Source organism: Trachurus japonicus, chromosome 24, assembly GCF_045865225.1.
Source record: "Trachurus japonicus isolate A0001 chromosome 24, Traja_1.0".
NCBI classification, from domain to species: domain Eukaryota; kingdom Metazoa; phylum Chordata; class Actinopteri; order Carangiformes; family Carangidae; genus Trachurus; species Trachurus japonicus.
The window spans coordinates 6907523-6925442 of record NC_140930.1 but is presented as its reverse complement, the minus strand read 5'-3'; the positions used below and the strand labels follow the sequence as shown (position 1 = coordinate 6925442).

The window sequence follows — 17920 nt, the reverse complement described above, 5'->3', positions numbered from 1 at the left end:
GGAGGAGAGGAGGGTTAGAGACACAGAGGAGCAGAGACCAGACTTGTATAGTTCCTCTTTAAGGAAGCAGAGCCAGCTCCGTGTAGCGATTACCCAAGTTCTAGTGAAATTTTTCATTTTTAAACATCTTCCTAAAGCATCAATACTAATTGATCGATATAATGAATTCATCACCGAGCTCCAGTGCTGACGCTGCGTTCCTGTTCCCGGCTGCGGCGGGAAACTCATTTAACCTCCAACTGATTTAATCAGTCAGATCAAATATTGCGACTTGTGAGTCAGAGCCGTCATTTATCTCGCTCCAACTCGGCTCGACAGCGCGTGATAGAGACCGACGACGGGCTGACGAACGGAGCACGAGCGTAATGAGAAGTATAAATGTCGGTTTATTACCAGGACACGGGAACGGTGTCGTAAGTCAACGGAGTGAAGAAGTTCATCACCATCAAGCTGTTGTCGCCTCGGTCCAGGTCAAACCAAGAGTATTTGTATAATCTGTCAACAACACTTTCAAAATAAAAGCACCAAATGAACCTCGTGCAGAAAATGAAAATTCTTCTGGGGAAAAAAAATCGAATGAAAAAGTTAAAGAGGCGTCACACAGATCAGAGGGTGAACGGCCTCGGTGTCGGGATCTCCCTTTAGCTTGGCAGTTTTATTCGCAGCCGATTAATAAACGGCAGCCGGGTGGAAGCGTTTGGCAGCTGTGCGACCGGCCGTCAGACGCTGCTCCGTAAATCCTGAGCACAGAAAGTTGTGCTGAAGTTTTTGGCTCGGCTGCGATTCGGGCTCCGATCCAGGAAGTAGGGCACAAGGCCACGTCCTCTCTCTGCACACACCACCATTCAGATGAGCTCACCTCACTTATCTCCCCCACCAGTACAAACACACACACACATAAACACACACACTCTGACCTTCAGGCCGCCGCCGCCGGCTCGAATCACCTTGAGTCAGATCTTCTGTAAATGACTTCATGTTCCTGCTGAGAATATTTATCCACACTGAGACCTTCAGAGGAAACGACGCCGGCATTTTGAACAAGGAAAAACACACATGTAGGAAAAGTGAGTTTACTGTTGCAGCTGCAGCTTTCAAACTCTTCTTGATGCTGTTGTTATTATTATTATTATTATTATTATTATTATTATTATAAATAAAGATGCCTTGCCTTGCCTTGCCTTATTATTATTATATATATTATTATTATATATTATTTACTGCTTCTGCTACTTCCTGTGGCTGTAGCTGCACGGTTTCTGGTTTTTTTGAGAGGAAGGTGTTCAGGATGAGGAGCAGTGACTTTTAAAAACTAAATCTAGTTTGTAAGACATGTTGCCAAATTAAACAGAAGATTATATTGTTATCGAAAGGAACCAAAATAAACTACAGGAAGGCTCTTAAATAACAGGGTTCTTACGGATCCTTAAAAAGTCTTAAAAGGCATTGAATTCATTAATCTAAAAACAAGGCCTTAATTGGCATTAAAATGTCTTAAATCAATTTTTCAAACGTCTTAAAAATGTGAGCACTTGGTAAGTGGGATTTTATGATTATAATTAGTCTCAAATCTCAAAATAATTGGTAACATTCTGACATAGAGAAGTTAGTGGCGGCCGTCACTGCTAAATTTCTTACCGCCACCAGCTCCCAAGTCTTAAAGGGATAGTTCAACATTTTGGCAAATTGGCCCATTGCCATAATCGCTATAGTCATAGTAGTAGGTTCGTTACCTTTATTTGTCGGTGTAAGCGATTTTTAGAACGGCAGAGCGAAGCAGCAGCCTGCTCAGAGCTATGCTATGGAGGCTAAGGGAATTTCTTGGTTTCCCTCATCAAACTCATCAAATACACAACCCAACAACTCCACAACGCTGTCGTGGACAAGTTGTGACCTGCACATTCACCACGCTATGAGATAATAACGGAACGTTACGAGACGGAGTTGTTTCAGAGGTAAATTCATGCAAAACCGCTGATGCGCGTTGCGTTCAGGGACAGTTTTTCAGCAAGCAGTCTCTGTATTTACCCTGTATTTACCTTGAAAACGGCTCCGTTTCGTAACGTTCCGTTATTATCTCATAGCGTGGTGAATGTGCAGGTCACAACTTGTCCACGACAGCATTTTGGAGTTGTTGGATTGTGTATTTGATGAGTTTGATGAGGGAAACCAAGAAATTCCCTTAGCCTCCATAGCGTAGCTCTGAGCAGCCTGCTGCTTCGCTCCGCCGTTCTAAAAATAGCTTACACCGACAAATAAAGGTAACGAACCTACTGCTATGACTATAGCGATTATGGCAATGGGCCAATTTGCCAAAATGTTGAACTATCCCTTTAAATTTAAGTTGGCTTAAGTTGTAGGAACCCTGAACAAATTGAGTGTAATTGGTAAAACAATGAGGACTCCCTCTAACTCCTTTTGGCATTATAGTTTCATTTTATAACATGAACTTCTGCCTCTTTCTCACATTTTCTCATTGAAAAACCATCAATTCTACAGGAAAAAAAATAAAATCGTCAAAACAAGGATTAAAATCAAATCATTATCTGAATCAGGAAAGTATTGAAGCTTGTTAAGCAGCTCTACATTGAGGTGATTATTGTCTACTGACTGTGACGGACTCATGTTGGTGTCGGGTATCTCTGTGCCGTCATGTGATTCGTCATCGCTCACCTAAGTGGAGCGGCTTCACTTTGATCCAGATGAACTGCTGATGAGTTGAGGTGAAGTCCAACAGACTCTGACTGACTCGTAGCACCAGCGTCACTCAGACCCTCGTAGGGACCGTCTCTTCCCCGCCACCGTACGTTATGTTTCTCTGCTCCATTACTCTGCTGATGAATGTGCAGATGAGGGGAAGAGCACGGAGGGGTCATTTACCTCTGCAAGGATTCACTCACCGACAGCTCTGATACGCAGCGAGAGTCGGCACAAGAGGTGAAGCAACGTCCGCCGGCCTGAAATGAGCTTTTTATCTGAAATCTGATATTTCATTTTGTTCCAACTCCAGGACTGGAAAGGAGCAAGGATGAAGAAAACTCATAACAGCTCCTTTCTTTAAACAAAAGAGCACTTAGATCAGATGTACAGTAATGCCACTTTACAGCCAACAATATACTAAGAAAAATAAAAAATGAAATCACAACCAATGTCTTCTTCCATCACAACATGTTTCTACATAATAATAATATTGAAAAAACATGGAAACCAAAATCAAATAACGGTCAATCTTGATTGTTATACAATTTTTGTTTATGATCTTAAACAAAATATTAACGCTGACAACAGACCGTAAAATATGGATAAATATGGAGTGGAAATTAGGCTCATGCATGTGCGGCAAGTTCGTACATTAACTGAGAGTTATAAAACAGAATCAAGCGTCACGTGGTTTTACAAATATGCCGAAGATAGTGTATACTTCTGTCTTTGTGCGTGCCTGACAGTTTCATCATTTTATAGGCTATAATTCAATTCACTGGGCTTGTGTTTTGAAGTTCAGACACTTCGGTCTGTCATCGGGATTAATATTTTGTTTAAGATCGGAAAAATAAAATGTGTAATGTGTTAAAATAAATAAGTTCTGTTTATATCTGGTTTCATTTCGATATAATTTAGTCAATTTTATTTGTGTCGTTGAAAACAGACAAAGTTAAATGTCTATGATCAGTTCTTGTATCATGACATCACACCGTAACACTCGGCAGGTCTTCAGTTGACCGTCATATTCACGTCCCCTCCTCCCTCAGACTCTAGAAATTTCTCTGGATCATAATTTAATGTCGTGGCTGTAATTGTTCATCTGGAGTCTGATCGGAGGCTAATTTGATGAACGGCCGCGTCCTCCTCCCATCGTTTGTCAGCGTCGTCGTCGTCGCCTCCTGGTATTTTCCTCCGTAGCGGCGGATCGGAGAGGTTTTAGACCTGAAGTTGAACTAAAGGTGAAGAACAAGATTAATCCTGCAGCAGAGACACAGATCTTGTCTGGATCACTGCTTTTTAATTACATGGCCGTGTTGAAAGAGATAAAACTCCCCCTCCCTCTGTTCCACTTCTACATCTCTCTTCTTTTTTTCCTCACCTGAGCAGTTTGTCATCTCTTCTCTCCACATTCATACTCTACTGTTTTTTTGTCACAATGAAATCTGCTTATATTGATTCCTCTGCCTTCATTTGTTCTCGGGCCGTCGCCGCCGTCACATTTGATCAATGTTAGTGGGATGATGCATTTCACTCGTCTGCCGCAGCGCGAACAAACTCACTTCTTTTTATATATTTACACTCATCGAAAATCTTTGTTTCTCATCGTAGACGCCTCTTAAATCAAAAAAATGGACGCTGACACCCATTTGTCTCCTCCTCCTCTGTCTCAGGCACCTGTTGGTGACGGCGGGAGACGACCGCCTCATCAAGACGTGGGATCTGAGGAGGCTCGACGGTCCAATCATCGTTCACAAACGATACCTGACCAATGAGATCTTCTGGACGCTGAACACGCCCGGCTTCCTCGTGGCCCAGGAAACTTCCTACGTAGCGTAAGACAAGCTCCTTTAGATTAAAAACATGTAGAATATGACAGATTTACATAAAGACACTGACGTTACAGGACGTACATGATGTTGTTGCCTGAACTCGAGCAGGAAAATGATTAGATAGCTATAGAAACATCTGGTGAAGCCGTCGTCCTGCTGCTTTTGTTGCATCTAAGGGGAGGGATCCTGAACCCAGCTTCAGATACATGGCTCTAAAAAATAGCTTGCACCGACAATTAAAGGTAACGAACCTACTGCTATGATTATAGGGATTATGGCAATGGGCCAATTTACCAAAATGTTGAACTATCCCTTTAAGACTATAAATGCAACAAGAAACTCTGAATATTTGCTCCTTTTCTTATGGAAATAAATTTAAATTTCAACAGTGAACGAGTCACCAGAGGCACCAAGCTACAATTTTATCACGATACGCAAGTCATGATACAACAGTATTGTAATTTTAAACATTTTTCAATATCCTAAGTGTTGTAATAACATATAGTGATACATTTTATCACCCTATCACCAGTACAAATCATGTATAGAAAGGAAAACTTCTACATATTTTATCTAATAATCTCACTTAAATCAGTTTTATTCTTGCAAAATGTGAATGTCAAGCAGACAGACTGACAAACACAGACATAAAACTTCTCCAGTGCCAAAAATTGAAATAGAAATTTGCAATTTTCATTATAAAAGATCAACACATGGTGTCTGTATCAATACCAAGCAGCTCGCGACTCTGCTCCTCCGTTCTAAAAATAGCTTGCACCAACAATTAATTAAAGGTAACAAACCTACTGCTATGACTATAGGGATTATGGCAATGGGCCAATTTGCCAAAATGTTGAACTATCCCTTTAAATCTGTATTTGTTTCCCGTAGGAAGGGAACACACGGAGTTCACTTCTTCGACTACAACCAGGACTCCCTGTTCATGATTCCTCTGAACAGCACTCTGTGGGTGAGTCTCGGTGATCAACGACCATCACGTTTGACTTGTTTGTCTTTTTGCTGACCGCTCTCTTGTCTCCGTGGTTACAGTCCATATCTTACACCGAGTGGCTGAACATCGTGGCGACGTCGGACGACCTCGGCGAGGTGGTCGTCGGCCTGTTGCCTCACAAAGTCACCCTCACTCCGTACCTCAAACGCAGCATGGAGCGACGCTTCGTAAGTCCACTGAGTTTTCCTTTAATGCAGTTTTTCCAGAAGTTAATTAGATGTTACATGACTGGAAAAAGATACTTAAATTGTAAAATATTAAAAATGTTACTGAAATAACAATCTCAATATTTTAGCAAATAGACTTTACATTGCACAATTGTCACTTTCAACTTTCAACTTGCACATTACCTCAATGGTACAGGACTGTTGTATATTGTTGTTTCATTTTTCATTGTCATTTTATTTGCAGTTAATCTGCAAATCTGTATTTACTATAGTGTTTATACTGTTAGATTTTCTATATACTTATTCAATTGTGCACTTTTTTACTGACTCTGTTATTGGGCTTGCAACGATAGAGACAGAACGATATATTTATCGAAAATGGGCCCATTAACAAGTGTGGGTAGCGGAGATTCATCCACATTAACGTGAGACTTTTTTATAACCGAATAGAAACTCCTCGTTGTCCCTTTAACATGTGTTGAACTAACAATAAAAAAAACTCGTTGTATCCTTGAATCCTTGAAATATTGAACTAAGACATAAACTGTTTATTAATCCCACATGTGACATGGGGAATTTGGTAGTTACAGTAGCATTTGTAACATACAAGGTAAAAAAGTAGACAAATATATATAGTTTTGTACCAAAATGTTCAAATGTTGATTGAAAGAAAATCCTTCAATCAAAAATGGGAAGTGTCACTTCTTACTGTAAATTGTCACAGAGCCGCACAAGCTTGTTGTTGTCCTATGTTATGTTGATTTAACCCGTTAAAGATGAGCAAAAAGTATTAAAAGTTAAATAGTTTAATGTAACTTGTTAGACTTTTAATTGAATCATTTGTAGATGTTTGTCTTTTAATGAAGCTGTTTCCCTCCTGCTGTGTCTCCAGCCCATCTACCTCTCCTCTATGGTGCCTCATGACGGAGGTGAAAAGGAAATTGAAGAGGAGGGAGGAGGAGCGGTGGTGGAGGAAAGAGGAGGAGGAGGAGGAGGAGAGGTGGAAGGACGAGAGACTGGATCTGAAGGAGGGAACGAGAACAGAGGAAGAGGAGGAAGAAAATATCCTCCTCTCCCGTTCCAGACGTACAAAGAGGCAGCGAAGAAGTACTGCATCCACATGGAAGACTTTGATCTGGTGAGTCAGCTGATCAGATCTGTAAACACGTAAAACAACAAAATCATTAAAGAAAAGAGGAAAATAAAAGAGCAACATGAAAATAAAGTAAAACAGAAACAATCATTTGTTCTGGTCAAACAAGAAGAAGATTTCAGAAGTCGTCCTCCAGGTGTCATTAGTCAGAAAAGGCTTGTTTCATGTTTAATACACATGCAGCTTCTTTCAAAATAAGAGTTTTAATGCAAACTGGTTTACTGAGCCGAGAAAAGCTAAATGCATTAGAAAGTAAAGAAATCACAATCAATCAAGGCCGTGACTTAAAATACAAGGAGTTAAAATACAAGACATATAACATCCAATACATTTTAATGACATTTTTCTTCTCCTGGTTGGAGAATCTCTTCCACCAACTCACTCAACACTTCCACAGTGATAGTGGATGTGAAATGTGAAATAATTTGTGTTTTTCTTTTGTCAATTTTAGGAAAATTCAGATCAAATTTTCTCACAAACTGTAAATAAAACTAACTTTATTAATTAACACGAACATAATATTTGTCATATCTTGGTAAACAGTGAGATCAGCTATGTCTGCTTTTCTGTTTGAAACATAATTCAACACAGTAAAATGAAATTGATCTGGAAACGGGAGGTTTTTGTTATTTTTGCTCCCCAAAAAAATGACCCAACCGATCAAAATCACTGATAAATTTTCTATTGATTGACTGATGACGATAATACTAATTGATTGACTCTCCTCCGACTTCCAGCGAAGCATCACAGGAATTGAGAAACGAACGATGTGGAAACGCATGAGAAGCCTGGAGATGAAGACCAAACTGAACCTGGACGAGCTGCCGCTGGCTTCACTACACAAGGTATCACACACACACACACCAGGGTATCCGCGGGGTCTTGAAAAGTATTAAAAAGTGATAAATCAATTTTGGGAAAATTAAGACCCTTAAAAAGTCTTTTCGCGACTTTATAAAGTCTTAGATATTGAAGGTATTTTTTCTGAATTAGCTGTCCAAGAGTTTGAGTTGTAAAAAACATTGCGGAAGTGTGTGAATTTATTTGTTTTATTAAAAAACAAAGATGAACCGGTTCATGAAAAAGAAAAGAAGATTGTTGTTTTGGTTTTTTTGAGGGTTGAGCAATGCTTTTTTTGATAAACTTTGCCTTTGATTTATTATCCCAGCCTTTTTTGAATTATGTTGTATCATAGTGGTCTATAGTCTTTATCACAAACTAAAACTGTTCAGTTAAAAGTGTCACTGACATTGGTGGCGGTGAGGTGTTAAAAAATATTGAGAAGGTCTTGAAAAAGTCTTAAAAAGGTATTAAAATTAACTTCAAGATTCCTGTATAAACCCTGCACACACACACACACACACACACACACACACACACACGTCATCAGACTCTTTGCTGGAGCTCAACACGGAGAAGAGAAAGATAAAAGAGTAAATTGAAAGAGAAAGGAAACAGAGGAGAGCGGTGACAGAGGAGCTTCTTCCTCCTCTGATGGGCAGCTATAAAGACGGACTGAATGTAATGATGTGTAAAATGAGAAAAATGTCACCCTCAGTGGGAGGGGGGAGAAGAGGGGGGGGGGTGCGGAGAGCAGCCATTTGAGGATTTGATGTGTTTAACTTTAAGAGCGGCGGCCGAGTGGAGGCTGTAGCCGTTTGCCCTCTGGGATGAGATGATGGACGGACGCTTCACATTAAGAAATAAATAAATAAATAAACCAAACCAAACGCCATGTGGGTTTACAGTGACGGGCTTTTTGTCTGAAGGGGATGAATGGATGAGGGAGCGAGAGAGAGAGTGACCGGAGGAGAGGAAAACAAAGAATAAAAGAAGAATAAGGAGGATTTATAGTGATGAAGATGAAGAGAGAGAGCGGTGGATGAAGGGAGGAGGAGGCAGAGCTACAGCTGAGAGGATGAAGGTGTCATCGCTTCATAAACTGAAGGAGTCAAAGTTTTTCAGCAGCTGCAGCTTCTTTATAAAAAAACACAGTTAGTTTCCCTCGTATAAAGTTTAAAATGATCTTTATTGATGCTCGTAACGTTCAGGCGCGACCACTTCTCACCTGTCAGCAAAAAAAAATCACCGGTTTAAAAACTGAAAAGGAGTCTCACGCCTCCGAGATGAGTAGATCTGCAGGTCCTGTGAGAAAACATGAGTTCCTTCACTTTACGTTATAAAAAGATAGAAAAGAAAAATGTAAATAAAAGTTAAATAAGGATGGACAGGACGGTTTCAGAGGTGTCAGTTCTCCTTCAGTTCAAGTTCTTGTCCATTTCTTTGTTATGACACACATGTTATCTACTTTGTTGAAGGATTTATTGGAAAAAAAGGGAGTAGATGACATGAGTTTGCTTTTTTCTGCCCTCTTTCATTCAGGAGTTGCGTTATCATCTTGTATAAAACAGTTTTTCTTTTCTTTTTTCAATGAATCAAACAAACAAACAAATAAACTAAACTCCTCCCTATGAACACATTGTAAGAGCTGCTTCTGTTCAAACTGGACACAAACTGGAAGAATTTCCCTTGAGTTTCTGTCTGTGCATCAGAAACACAAACAGCTTGACAACGACTTCCTTCAGCTCAACATAGATAGATAGATAGATAGATAGATAGATAGATAGATAGATAGATAGATAGATAGATAGATAGATAGATAGATAGATAGATAGATAGATAGATAGATAGATAGATAGATAGATCAGGGTATCCGCGGGGTCTTGAAAAGTATTAAAAGGTGATAAATCAATTTTGGGAAAATTAAGACCCTTAAAAAGTATTAAAAAGTCTTTTCACGACTTTATAAAGTCTTAAATATTGAAGGTATTTTTTTCTGAATTAGCTGTCCAAGAGTTTGAGTTGTAAAAAACATTGCGGAACAGTGTGAATTTATTTCTGCTTCTCCCGCTTTCCCTTTCGGCCATGTGTTGACATGCCCGAAATAAACAAATTGATTGATTTGTTTTATTAAAAAACAAAGATGAACCGGTTCATGAAGAAGAAAAGAAGATTGTTGTTTTTGTTTTTTTGAGAGTTAAGCAATGTTTTTTTTGATAAACTTTGCCTTTGATTTATTATCCCAGCCTTTTTTAAAATTCTGTTGTATCATAGTGGTCTAGAGTCTTTATCACAAAAACTAAAACCGTTCAGTTAAAAGTGTCACTGATGTAAATGGTTCCAGCTTGAAGCGGCGATGAGGTATTAAAAAATGTTGAGAAGGTCTTGAAAAAGTCTTAAAAAGGTATTGAAATTAACTAAAAGATTCCTGTATATACCCGATAGATAGATAGATAGATAGATAGATAGATAGATAGATAGATAGATAGATAGATAGATAGATAGATAGATAGATAGATAGATAGATAGATAGATAGATAGATAGATAGATAGAAGCTTTATTGTCATTGTAAAAAAGAATACAACCAAATAAACAAATATACGCACAATAACACACAGGACAGGACAGGCTGACAGGAAAACAATAAATATATAACTAAATAAATAAATAGCCTAAGAATAAAGTAAAAGTGCAACATATATTCCACATTCTGATGTTTTTTGACAGTTTCCTTCGACCCCTCCCTCTCTTCCTCCCTTCCTCCCTGCTCCTCTTCCTCAGGTTCGTTTCAGCCCCAACATGAGCTCCCACACCTGGGTGGCGTCGGCCGGTCAGACCGGTCTGCTCCGGTTGAACTGCCTGAGGAGCATGTTCAGCCCCCAAGTCAAGGACATGATCATACAGAACCAGGCCCAGTTCAACGCTCTCTACTCCCCCAAGCAGCCGCAGCAGCAGCAAGGGGCCGTCCACACCCACACCAAGCAGCTATAGCCAAGAGTTCAAGTCCAGGAGCAGCAGGTGGATCACACTGTCGCACCCGGACACACACACACACACACACAGCACTTAACGGGCGGTTTCACCAACACACACAAAGACACATCGGCTCTGCATCTATTGTGGTCGAACTTCAGATGAATAAAAACTAATGATCAATCAACTTGATGTCAGAGAAACAAAACGAGTTCCCATCTTCACTTCTTCTTCTTCTTCTTCTTCTTCTTCTTCTTCTTCTTCTTCTTCTCCTGGACCGATGTTTTTACGCCGCTGTCCCTCGTGTCTCACGTTTCTTAGCTCGTAGCTGAACATGAAGTCAGTGACCTCATCAAAACAGCTGGAAATACATATTAATGCTGATCTACAGCGTCACTTGGTTCAGATTAACTGTCGACTTTAAGAGCCTCGTGTTCTTTAAAAAGTGACATATTCAAAATTCAGTAACACTTTATAATAAGTACACACTATGAAGCATTAGTTAAGCGTTAATTAATACTCAATTCTTCATTTATAACACATGAATACTCATTAGTATGTAGTTTACTATAAACGCAGTTGGTGCTTAACCCTAATCCTAACCATATGAGTAAAACATTGTAACAGTGTTTATAAACTACATACTAATGAGTATTTATGTGTTATAAATGATGAATTCAGTATTTAATGCTTAAAGGGATAGTTCAACATTTTGGCAAATTGGCCCATTGCCATAATCGCTGTAGTCATAGCAGTAGGTTTGTTACCTTTATTTGTCGGTGTAAGCTATTTTTAGAACGGCGGAGCGAAGCAGCAGCCTGCTCAGAGCTACGCTACGGAGGCTAAGGGAATTTCTTGGTTTCCCTCATCAAACTTATCAAATACAAAATTCCAAAACTCCAAAAACACTTTCCTGAACAAGTTGTGACCTACACATTCACCACGCTATGAGATAATAACGGAACGCTACGAAACAGAGCCGTTTTCGGGGTAAATACAGAGACTGCTTGCTGAAAAACTGTCCCTGAACGCAACGCGCATCAGCGGTTTTACATGAATTTACCTCTTAAACGGCTCTGTCTGGTAATGTTCCGCTATTATCTCATAGCGTGGTGAATGTGCAGGTCACAACTTGTCCACCAGAGCGTTTTGGAGTTGTTGGGTTGTGTATTTGATGAGTTTGATGAGGGAAACCAAGAAATTCCCTTAGCCTCCGTAGCGTAGCTCTGAGCAGGCTGCTGCTTCGCTCCGCCGTTCTAAAAATAGCTTACACCGACAAATAAAGGTAACAAACCTACTGCTATGACTATAGCGATTATGGCAATGGGCCAATTTGCCAAAATGTTGAACTATCCCTTTAATAGTGTGTACTTATTATAAAGTGTTACCCAAAATACCATCAACACACAACATCCCTCCTGTCGATACGATGATGATGAAGAGCTGAGAGGTCAGAGACGGACTCTTCCTCATGATTCATCATCGATAATCAACTCTGTTTATATTATAATCATGAAGACATTCCAGTGCAGCTCGTGTAGAAAAATTGTAGATTTGTTCAGGTTCGACCGCAGGATCGTGCAGCCGTGACCAGGTCGGTGCGTCGTCGTCGTTGTTGGTGAACCCGTCTGATTTAATTTATTAATTCAAATCGATTAAATTAAATTAAATTAAAACCCACTCGTGCTGGTGTTGTTCCCACACTCACTCTCAGCCTTAACCACAACAACACACACTTTATTTTTTAAAATTAAATACACACCCCGACCCACCACTTCACGATCCAAGGCGGAACAATTAGAGTTTCTCTTAAAGATGGTTTTTTGCTGCTGTATTTTTGTATTTGATCGTTTTTCTCTTTTTATAACGTTCAACAGCTCAGGTTGTCACTGAGGGGAAATACTTGAATATTTTTTTATTGTAACTCTGCTGGATGTACTTATTACGGATCTTAATAATCTGTGTTCTTTTTCTTTATTCTTGCTCTTACTATCTGAGATTTTTAAATTAAAAACAGTAATGTGACATGACCTAATTTATTTTTTTTCAGTGTTTACAGGATGTCACGTAGGGGGTTTGAACACATTTAGTTCCTTTCTTGTTATTCACAGATCACATCGACAGTTTCCGTTAGTAAACACCGTCATGATGTTGTTGGTCATGAAAACACATTTACTGATCATATTATCGCCATAATTCATGAAAGCATCAAATTGTACAGGACCTGCTCTTATTCTGTTCTGTTCTTATTTTTGAAATGTTGCCTATAATAAATGTTGTTGGTTTTTTTTAAATAAAAACAAATATTTGAATAAATAATAAAGATGGAATTTAAAGTTCATTCTTGTACTTCATCGGCCGATGCAATTTTTCAACTTGTCGCCTTGTAATTGTAGATGTTCAAATGTTGAAATTGACATTTTTTTATCAACCAGTCCCTCAAAGAAATGGAAATTCAAACAAGTCTGTAACATAACAGGTGAACTCCATCCGCTGAATGCTGAAGGTCATGTGATGTGATTGAAAGCCCCAGAACAGCTGCTATTGGATTGTTTTACCACTAAAGAGTCTGTTGGCCTGTTGTAGCTGGATCGATCATCTATCTGTAGTTTCACCGTCACCCCTAGGTACGGTGGCCCTGAAGTGCAAAACACAACGGCAAATCAGACAACAACGGCAAAAGAGAAAACACAACGGCAAAAGAGAAAACACAACACAAAGAGAGAAAACACAACGGCAAAAGAGAAAACACAACACAAAAAGAGAAAACACAACGGCAAAAGAGAAAACACAACACAAAAAGAGAAAACACAACACAAAAAGAGAAAACACAACGGCAAATCAGAAAACACAACGACAAATTACTAAACAACGGCAAATCAGAAAACAGTGTATTTATGCATGTGGGGTGTCTGAGTATCTAAGTGTATGTTTAATACATAAAAAAAATATATATAAAATTTTTTCCAATTTTTTTTTGTTGTTGTATCATAAATATATGTCTGACATTTATAATAAACCAAACGGCTTGAGAATCGGTTGAATATTCGGTGAGTTATGGCGATTTTAATGGTTAATAGACGTCTGCCTCTGTTGACTAGTGCAGTAAGTAGACACGGCTTCCCCCTGACCAAGATGGCGGCCGCGTTGACGTATTCCACTCGAGGGTACCTACCTTTTCCGGTTTGGTTAATGTCGTTGTGTTTTCTCTTTCTGTGTTGTGTTTTCTCTTTTGCCGTTGTGTTTTCTCTTTTTGTGTTGTGTTTTCTCTTTTTGTGTTGTGTTTTCTCTTTTGCCGTTGTTGTCTGATTTGCCGTTGTGTTTTGCACTTCAGGGCCACCACCCCTAGGGTATAAATATTTCCCTATGATATGAGACACCAACACTAAACCTTCATACGTCATCATCATCTGCATCATAACACACTGACATCAGAGGAGTTCAACTAATTCTCTGCTGCTGAACTCAAGTCAAATCTTGGATCATCTGATGTGACCAGACAGCGAGTGGTATGATCAGACATAAAAATGTGGTAAAGGCGAACGTGACAAACAGCACACAACAATACACTGCCTGTCCAAAAAAAAGTCACTTAATATTTTTTGGTTAGAATGCTTTTAGCTTTGATTACAGCACGCATTTGCTGTGGTATCGTTTCAATAAGCTTCTGCAATGTCACAACATTTATTTCCGTCCAGAGTTGGATTCATTTTTCACAGATTCTCAATGGACCACATTTCTTCCTTCAAGATGAAGATTCCCACCTATCCTTCCAGTTTTTAATAATGCGTTGGACAGTTCCAAATTAAGTAGTCACAGCAATCTCCTTAGATGTTAGATTTGCTTGATGCCAAAAATTTGACCCTTGGCCTTGACCACAGGTGTCTTCTAAGAAATGAGACTGCATCAATTGAGGTAAAACATATGAAACATATAACATGCAGTAATTATCCAATGGGAGGCTCTTACCTATTAGCTTATTTAAATCCAAGTGGTGACTTTTTTTTTGGACGGGCAGTGTATATGGACATAACATTTAATGTAGATGAAAGATTCAAACTCTTTGGTTGCCTGTGCAGCCATCTTTCTGGGGTGTTCTGGGAAATGTTTCTCACTCCTTCCTTTTGTAATTGTTTGTGGTCCTGATAAATCTTATTTTGAAGGGCTATGTGACCCTTCACCTCAGCCCCTACACCTGTATCTAAAAAAGAATAGAGACCTTTACACTGAACGTAGAAGAGGTAGAAATGGGCCATAACGTCGTGGTGCATTGTCTCTAAAATAATCAGCCTCTTTCTGTCGTCTGCACTCTTTTATTCCACTTTACAAAAAAAACTCTTGCCACACATAAAAATGAAATATCAAACATCACAGATGTGACAAGTGGAGTTACGCGTCATCACCAGAACATATAGACAAATAGGGCTTCTTCTTTTCTTTTTTTCTTTTTTGTACCGATTGTACAAGGAAGATAAATGTTATTTACATCAAGTATACACAAAATCATACACAGAAAATACACAATATTTGACATATTTACAAACAGTCACACAAAGTATAATTGTCACAGACGGCAACGGCACAACACAGAGAGCATTCTCAAACATTAGACTTTCATAGTGAACAAACAGGAACTGTGTTTAACTGGAATGAAATGAACCTTTTCTGACTTTGCTTCCAGTTTGAATCCCAGTGTGCATGTACGTATATCAAAACTAGTACAGTAAAATGCATTGGTCTTCGTTACATTCACTTTGTTTTTAACTTCATAGCCATTGGATTCATATAGATTCTCATTTTTTATAATTTTCAAAAGGGAAAAAAAATGTATTCAAATATACAGGATCTTGGTAAAAATTGGTGAAAATATAGAGTTTTAAGGAAGATATTTCTTTGATTTATCCTCTGCATGGCGTTATCAATGTGTTCTGATTGGCAGTTGAACGAGAAAATTGTCTTACGGTACTTCTGTACATGATATTGATTAACAGCTAACAACCATGCAAGTTATTTGGATCAGAATGGATGTCGACGAGGCGTTTTACAATGTACAGTTAGTCCGTTCCTTAAAAGCAACTATCAACATCAACACTGTGCAGCAGCGGTGAAACGTTATTGGCCGTTCCTATTGGTGCTTATGATAAAAAATAAATAAAAAAATACTAGTCCCTTTACCCAAGTCCAAAGCATCGGCCATTTTCATTAATCATGCTGTTGGTGTTCGTGGTCCCAAGAGGATGAATCCCAATGATCTTAATGACACCGCGATCATCCCAGTAGCACCACTATCTGTCCATAATGTAACTAAAATTAAGTTGATGTGGTATATTCCAGCTCCCCAGAGGATGAACCTACACAACTTTCTCCACAGGCCTCCCTGTAGCTAAAAGACTAGACCACACTCTCTTTTCTCAAGAGCTTTGACCTCCCAAAAATGTCCACAAGAAATAACAACCCATCGTTGTGTGCCAATCCTGCTCTCCAGAGGATGAGCCATCATAATGCCTCTCTCAAGCCAAAAGATCAATATATTCATTGCCAACAGAGGATGAGTCTTTGTTCCTCCTAATAATAGATTTAAAAAAAGACACCTAATGCCCAGATATTCAATGTCCCTTGATGATGAACCTTAATCATCAGATTCATGGTGGTTTGTCCTCATGTATAACCTTTAGCTTGTGAGTCTATTTGTGCACATGATATAATTTATTGCCACGAAATGTCCTCCATCACATCCCTAATAACAACAGTGAAACTTGTTGTGGGCTTTTATGGTCCCCAGAGGATGAACCGTGTTGATCCTGGTAAACCCCATGGTTTTTACCTCTTTGGTGATTCTCAGCCCCAAGTTTTCACTGTTGATTTCATAGGGCGATCTTTACACACTTCACTTAAACACAATGTCTTGTATACTGGGATAATCTGATTAGCACAATCCCAGAGGATGAACCCTTAGCTTCATAACAGGAGTAAGCATTTTGAGTATATGTAGATGTATGTAGATATGTGAGTTGCTGAACAAACTGGAGAGGTCTGTAAACGCGCTAATCAATCCTCCTCCCAACCCTCTATGATGTATATACTTGATATATCCAGTCAGTCACCAAAGCAACAAAACTCTTAAGATATCATCACGTTTATTTCATTGGTGACGATGACAACTGAAGAATCGCTACCCATAAAAAGCTTTTTTCAGTTTGATGTATGTTACCAAGACGTGGACAACAGAGCTGCTAATGGAGCTCGGACGCCGCGTTTGTGTCGCATCATTCACACTGTAATTGTGAACAAGAAAAGGGAGGGACAGTCTGACAGCTACGATATCTCAAACTGGATGAAAAGAGCCACAGAAATGTCAACGAGTGATAGAAGGGCTCCAACTGGATCAAAGTAAAAACCCAGTGCTAACTCACTGAGATGTAGCGGTAGTCCTGGTAAAACTGAAGCGTGATTGGCACTACAATGATTTTGCACTTTACAGGTCAGCAGAATAAAATGAAAAAAAGGAACAAGAAACTGTCGCTGTATGACTTGGTAAAGCTCAGACGGATGGATTGATGGATGACAGGTGAAGCGGATGGATGGATGGATGGATGGGTAACGCTGAGGCGACGGGAGGAATTAGAGGTGGATGAGACGGACGACAACATGAAGCTCAAACTAATCGTCCGACTCCAGGACTAAATCACTGTCGCCCTTGGACTTGAACGTCTGCTGAGTGGAAACAACTGAACGCTTCTTCAGCCCGATTCATCCTCCAATAGTCGTATCAACCATCGGCTCAGTCTTAAGGTGGACAAGTGCAGCATTTCTGTTTGTAAATCCTTTTAAGATCCATTGTAGGAAGTATTTTGATATTTTTGAGATAATGGGTTTTTGATTTTCGAGAGCTGGAAGCCATAATCGTTCAAATTTTAGACCAAAAAGCTTGTTATCAATCCAGAATAATATGTAAAAACTTCACTCTTTTTTTGGAGATGCAGCTGTAGGTGTGCGATTCTGAAAAACTGAAACAAAAACAAAAAATGCCCGCAACGCAACAAAACTACGACCAAAAACAAAACAAAAACAGCCCTTAATGTGTTCAGCATTGTTATAAAAACACCAGTCACGCCCCAGTCCTCACGTTTCCATTGACTTCAGCTCAAATCCAGATGTTTAACAAAGTGAAATGATCTCGTTTTCTTGACCCAACACTTCCAGCGTAGAGAAAGATCTTTGGCATGAGACAGTACAGCACAG

At 39.3% G+C, this 17920-nt stretch overlaps 1 protein-coding gene across 5 annotated transcripts in view; it reads left to right on the top strand.

Annotated features, from left to right (window-relative positions):
* gtf3c2 (general transcription factor IIIC, polypeptide 2, beta) overlaps positions 1 to 11210 on the top strand; it is a 32793-nt gene extending 21583 nt beyond the window's left edge. For 3 of the 5 annotated variants that reach the window (XM_085771055.1, XM_085771057.1, XM_085771056.1), the window contains exons 15-20: positions 4374 to 4535; positions 5424 to 5502; positions 5583 to 5711; positions 6604 to 6849; positions 7602 to 7709; positions 10487 to 11210. In XM_085771055.1, coding sequence (XP_085627181.1) covers positions 4374 to 4535; positions 5424 to 5502; positions 5583 to 5711; positions 6604 to 6849; positions 7602 to 7709; positions 10487 to 10696 — 934 coding nt within the window. In that variant the 3' untranslated portion in view covers positions 10697 to 11210. The remainder of the gene's footprint in view (positions 1 to 4373; positions 4536 to 5423; positions 5503 to 5582; positions 5712 to 6603; positions 6850 to 7601; positions 7710 to 10486) is intronic. The other 2 variants (XM_085771059.1, XM_085771060.1) reach the window with 1 other exon arrangement.
* The last annotated feature ends 6710 nt before the right edge of the window (positions 11211 to 17920 follow it).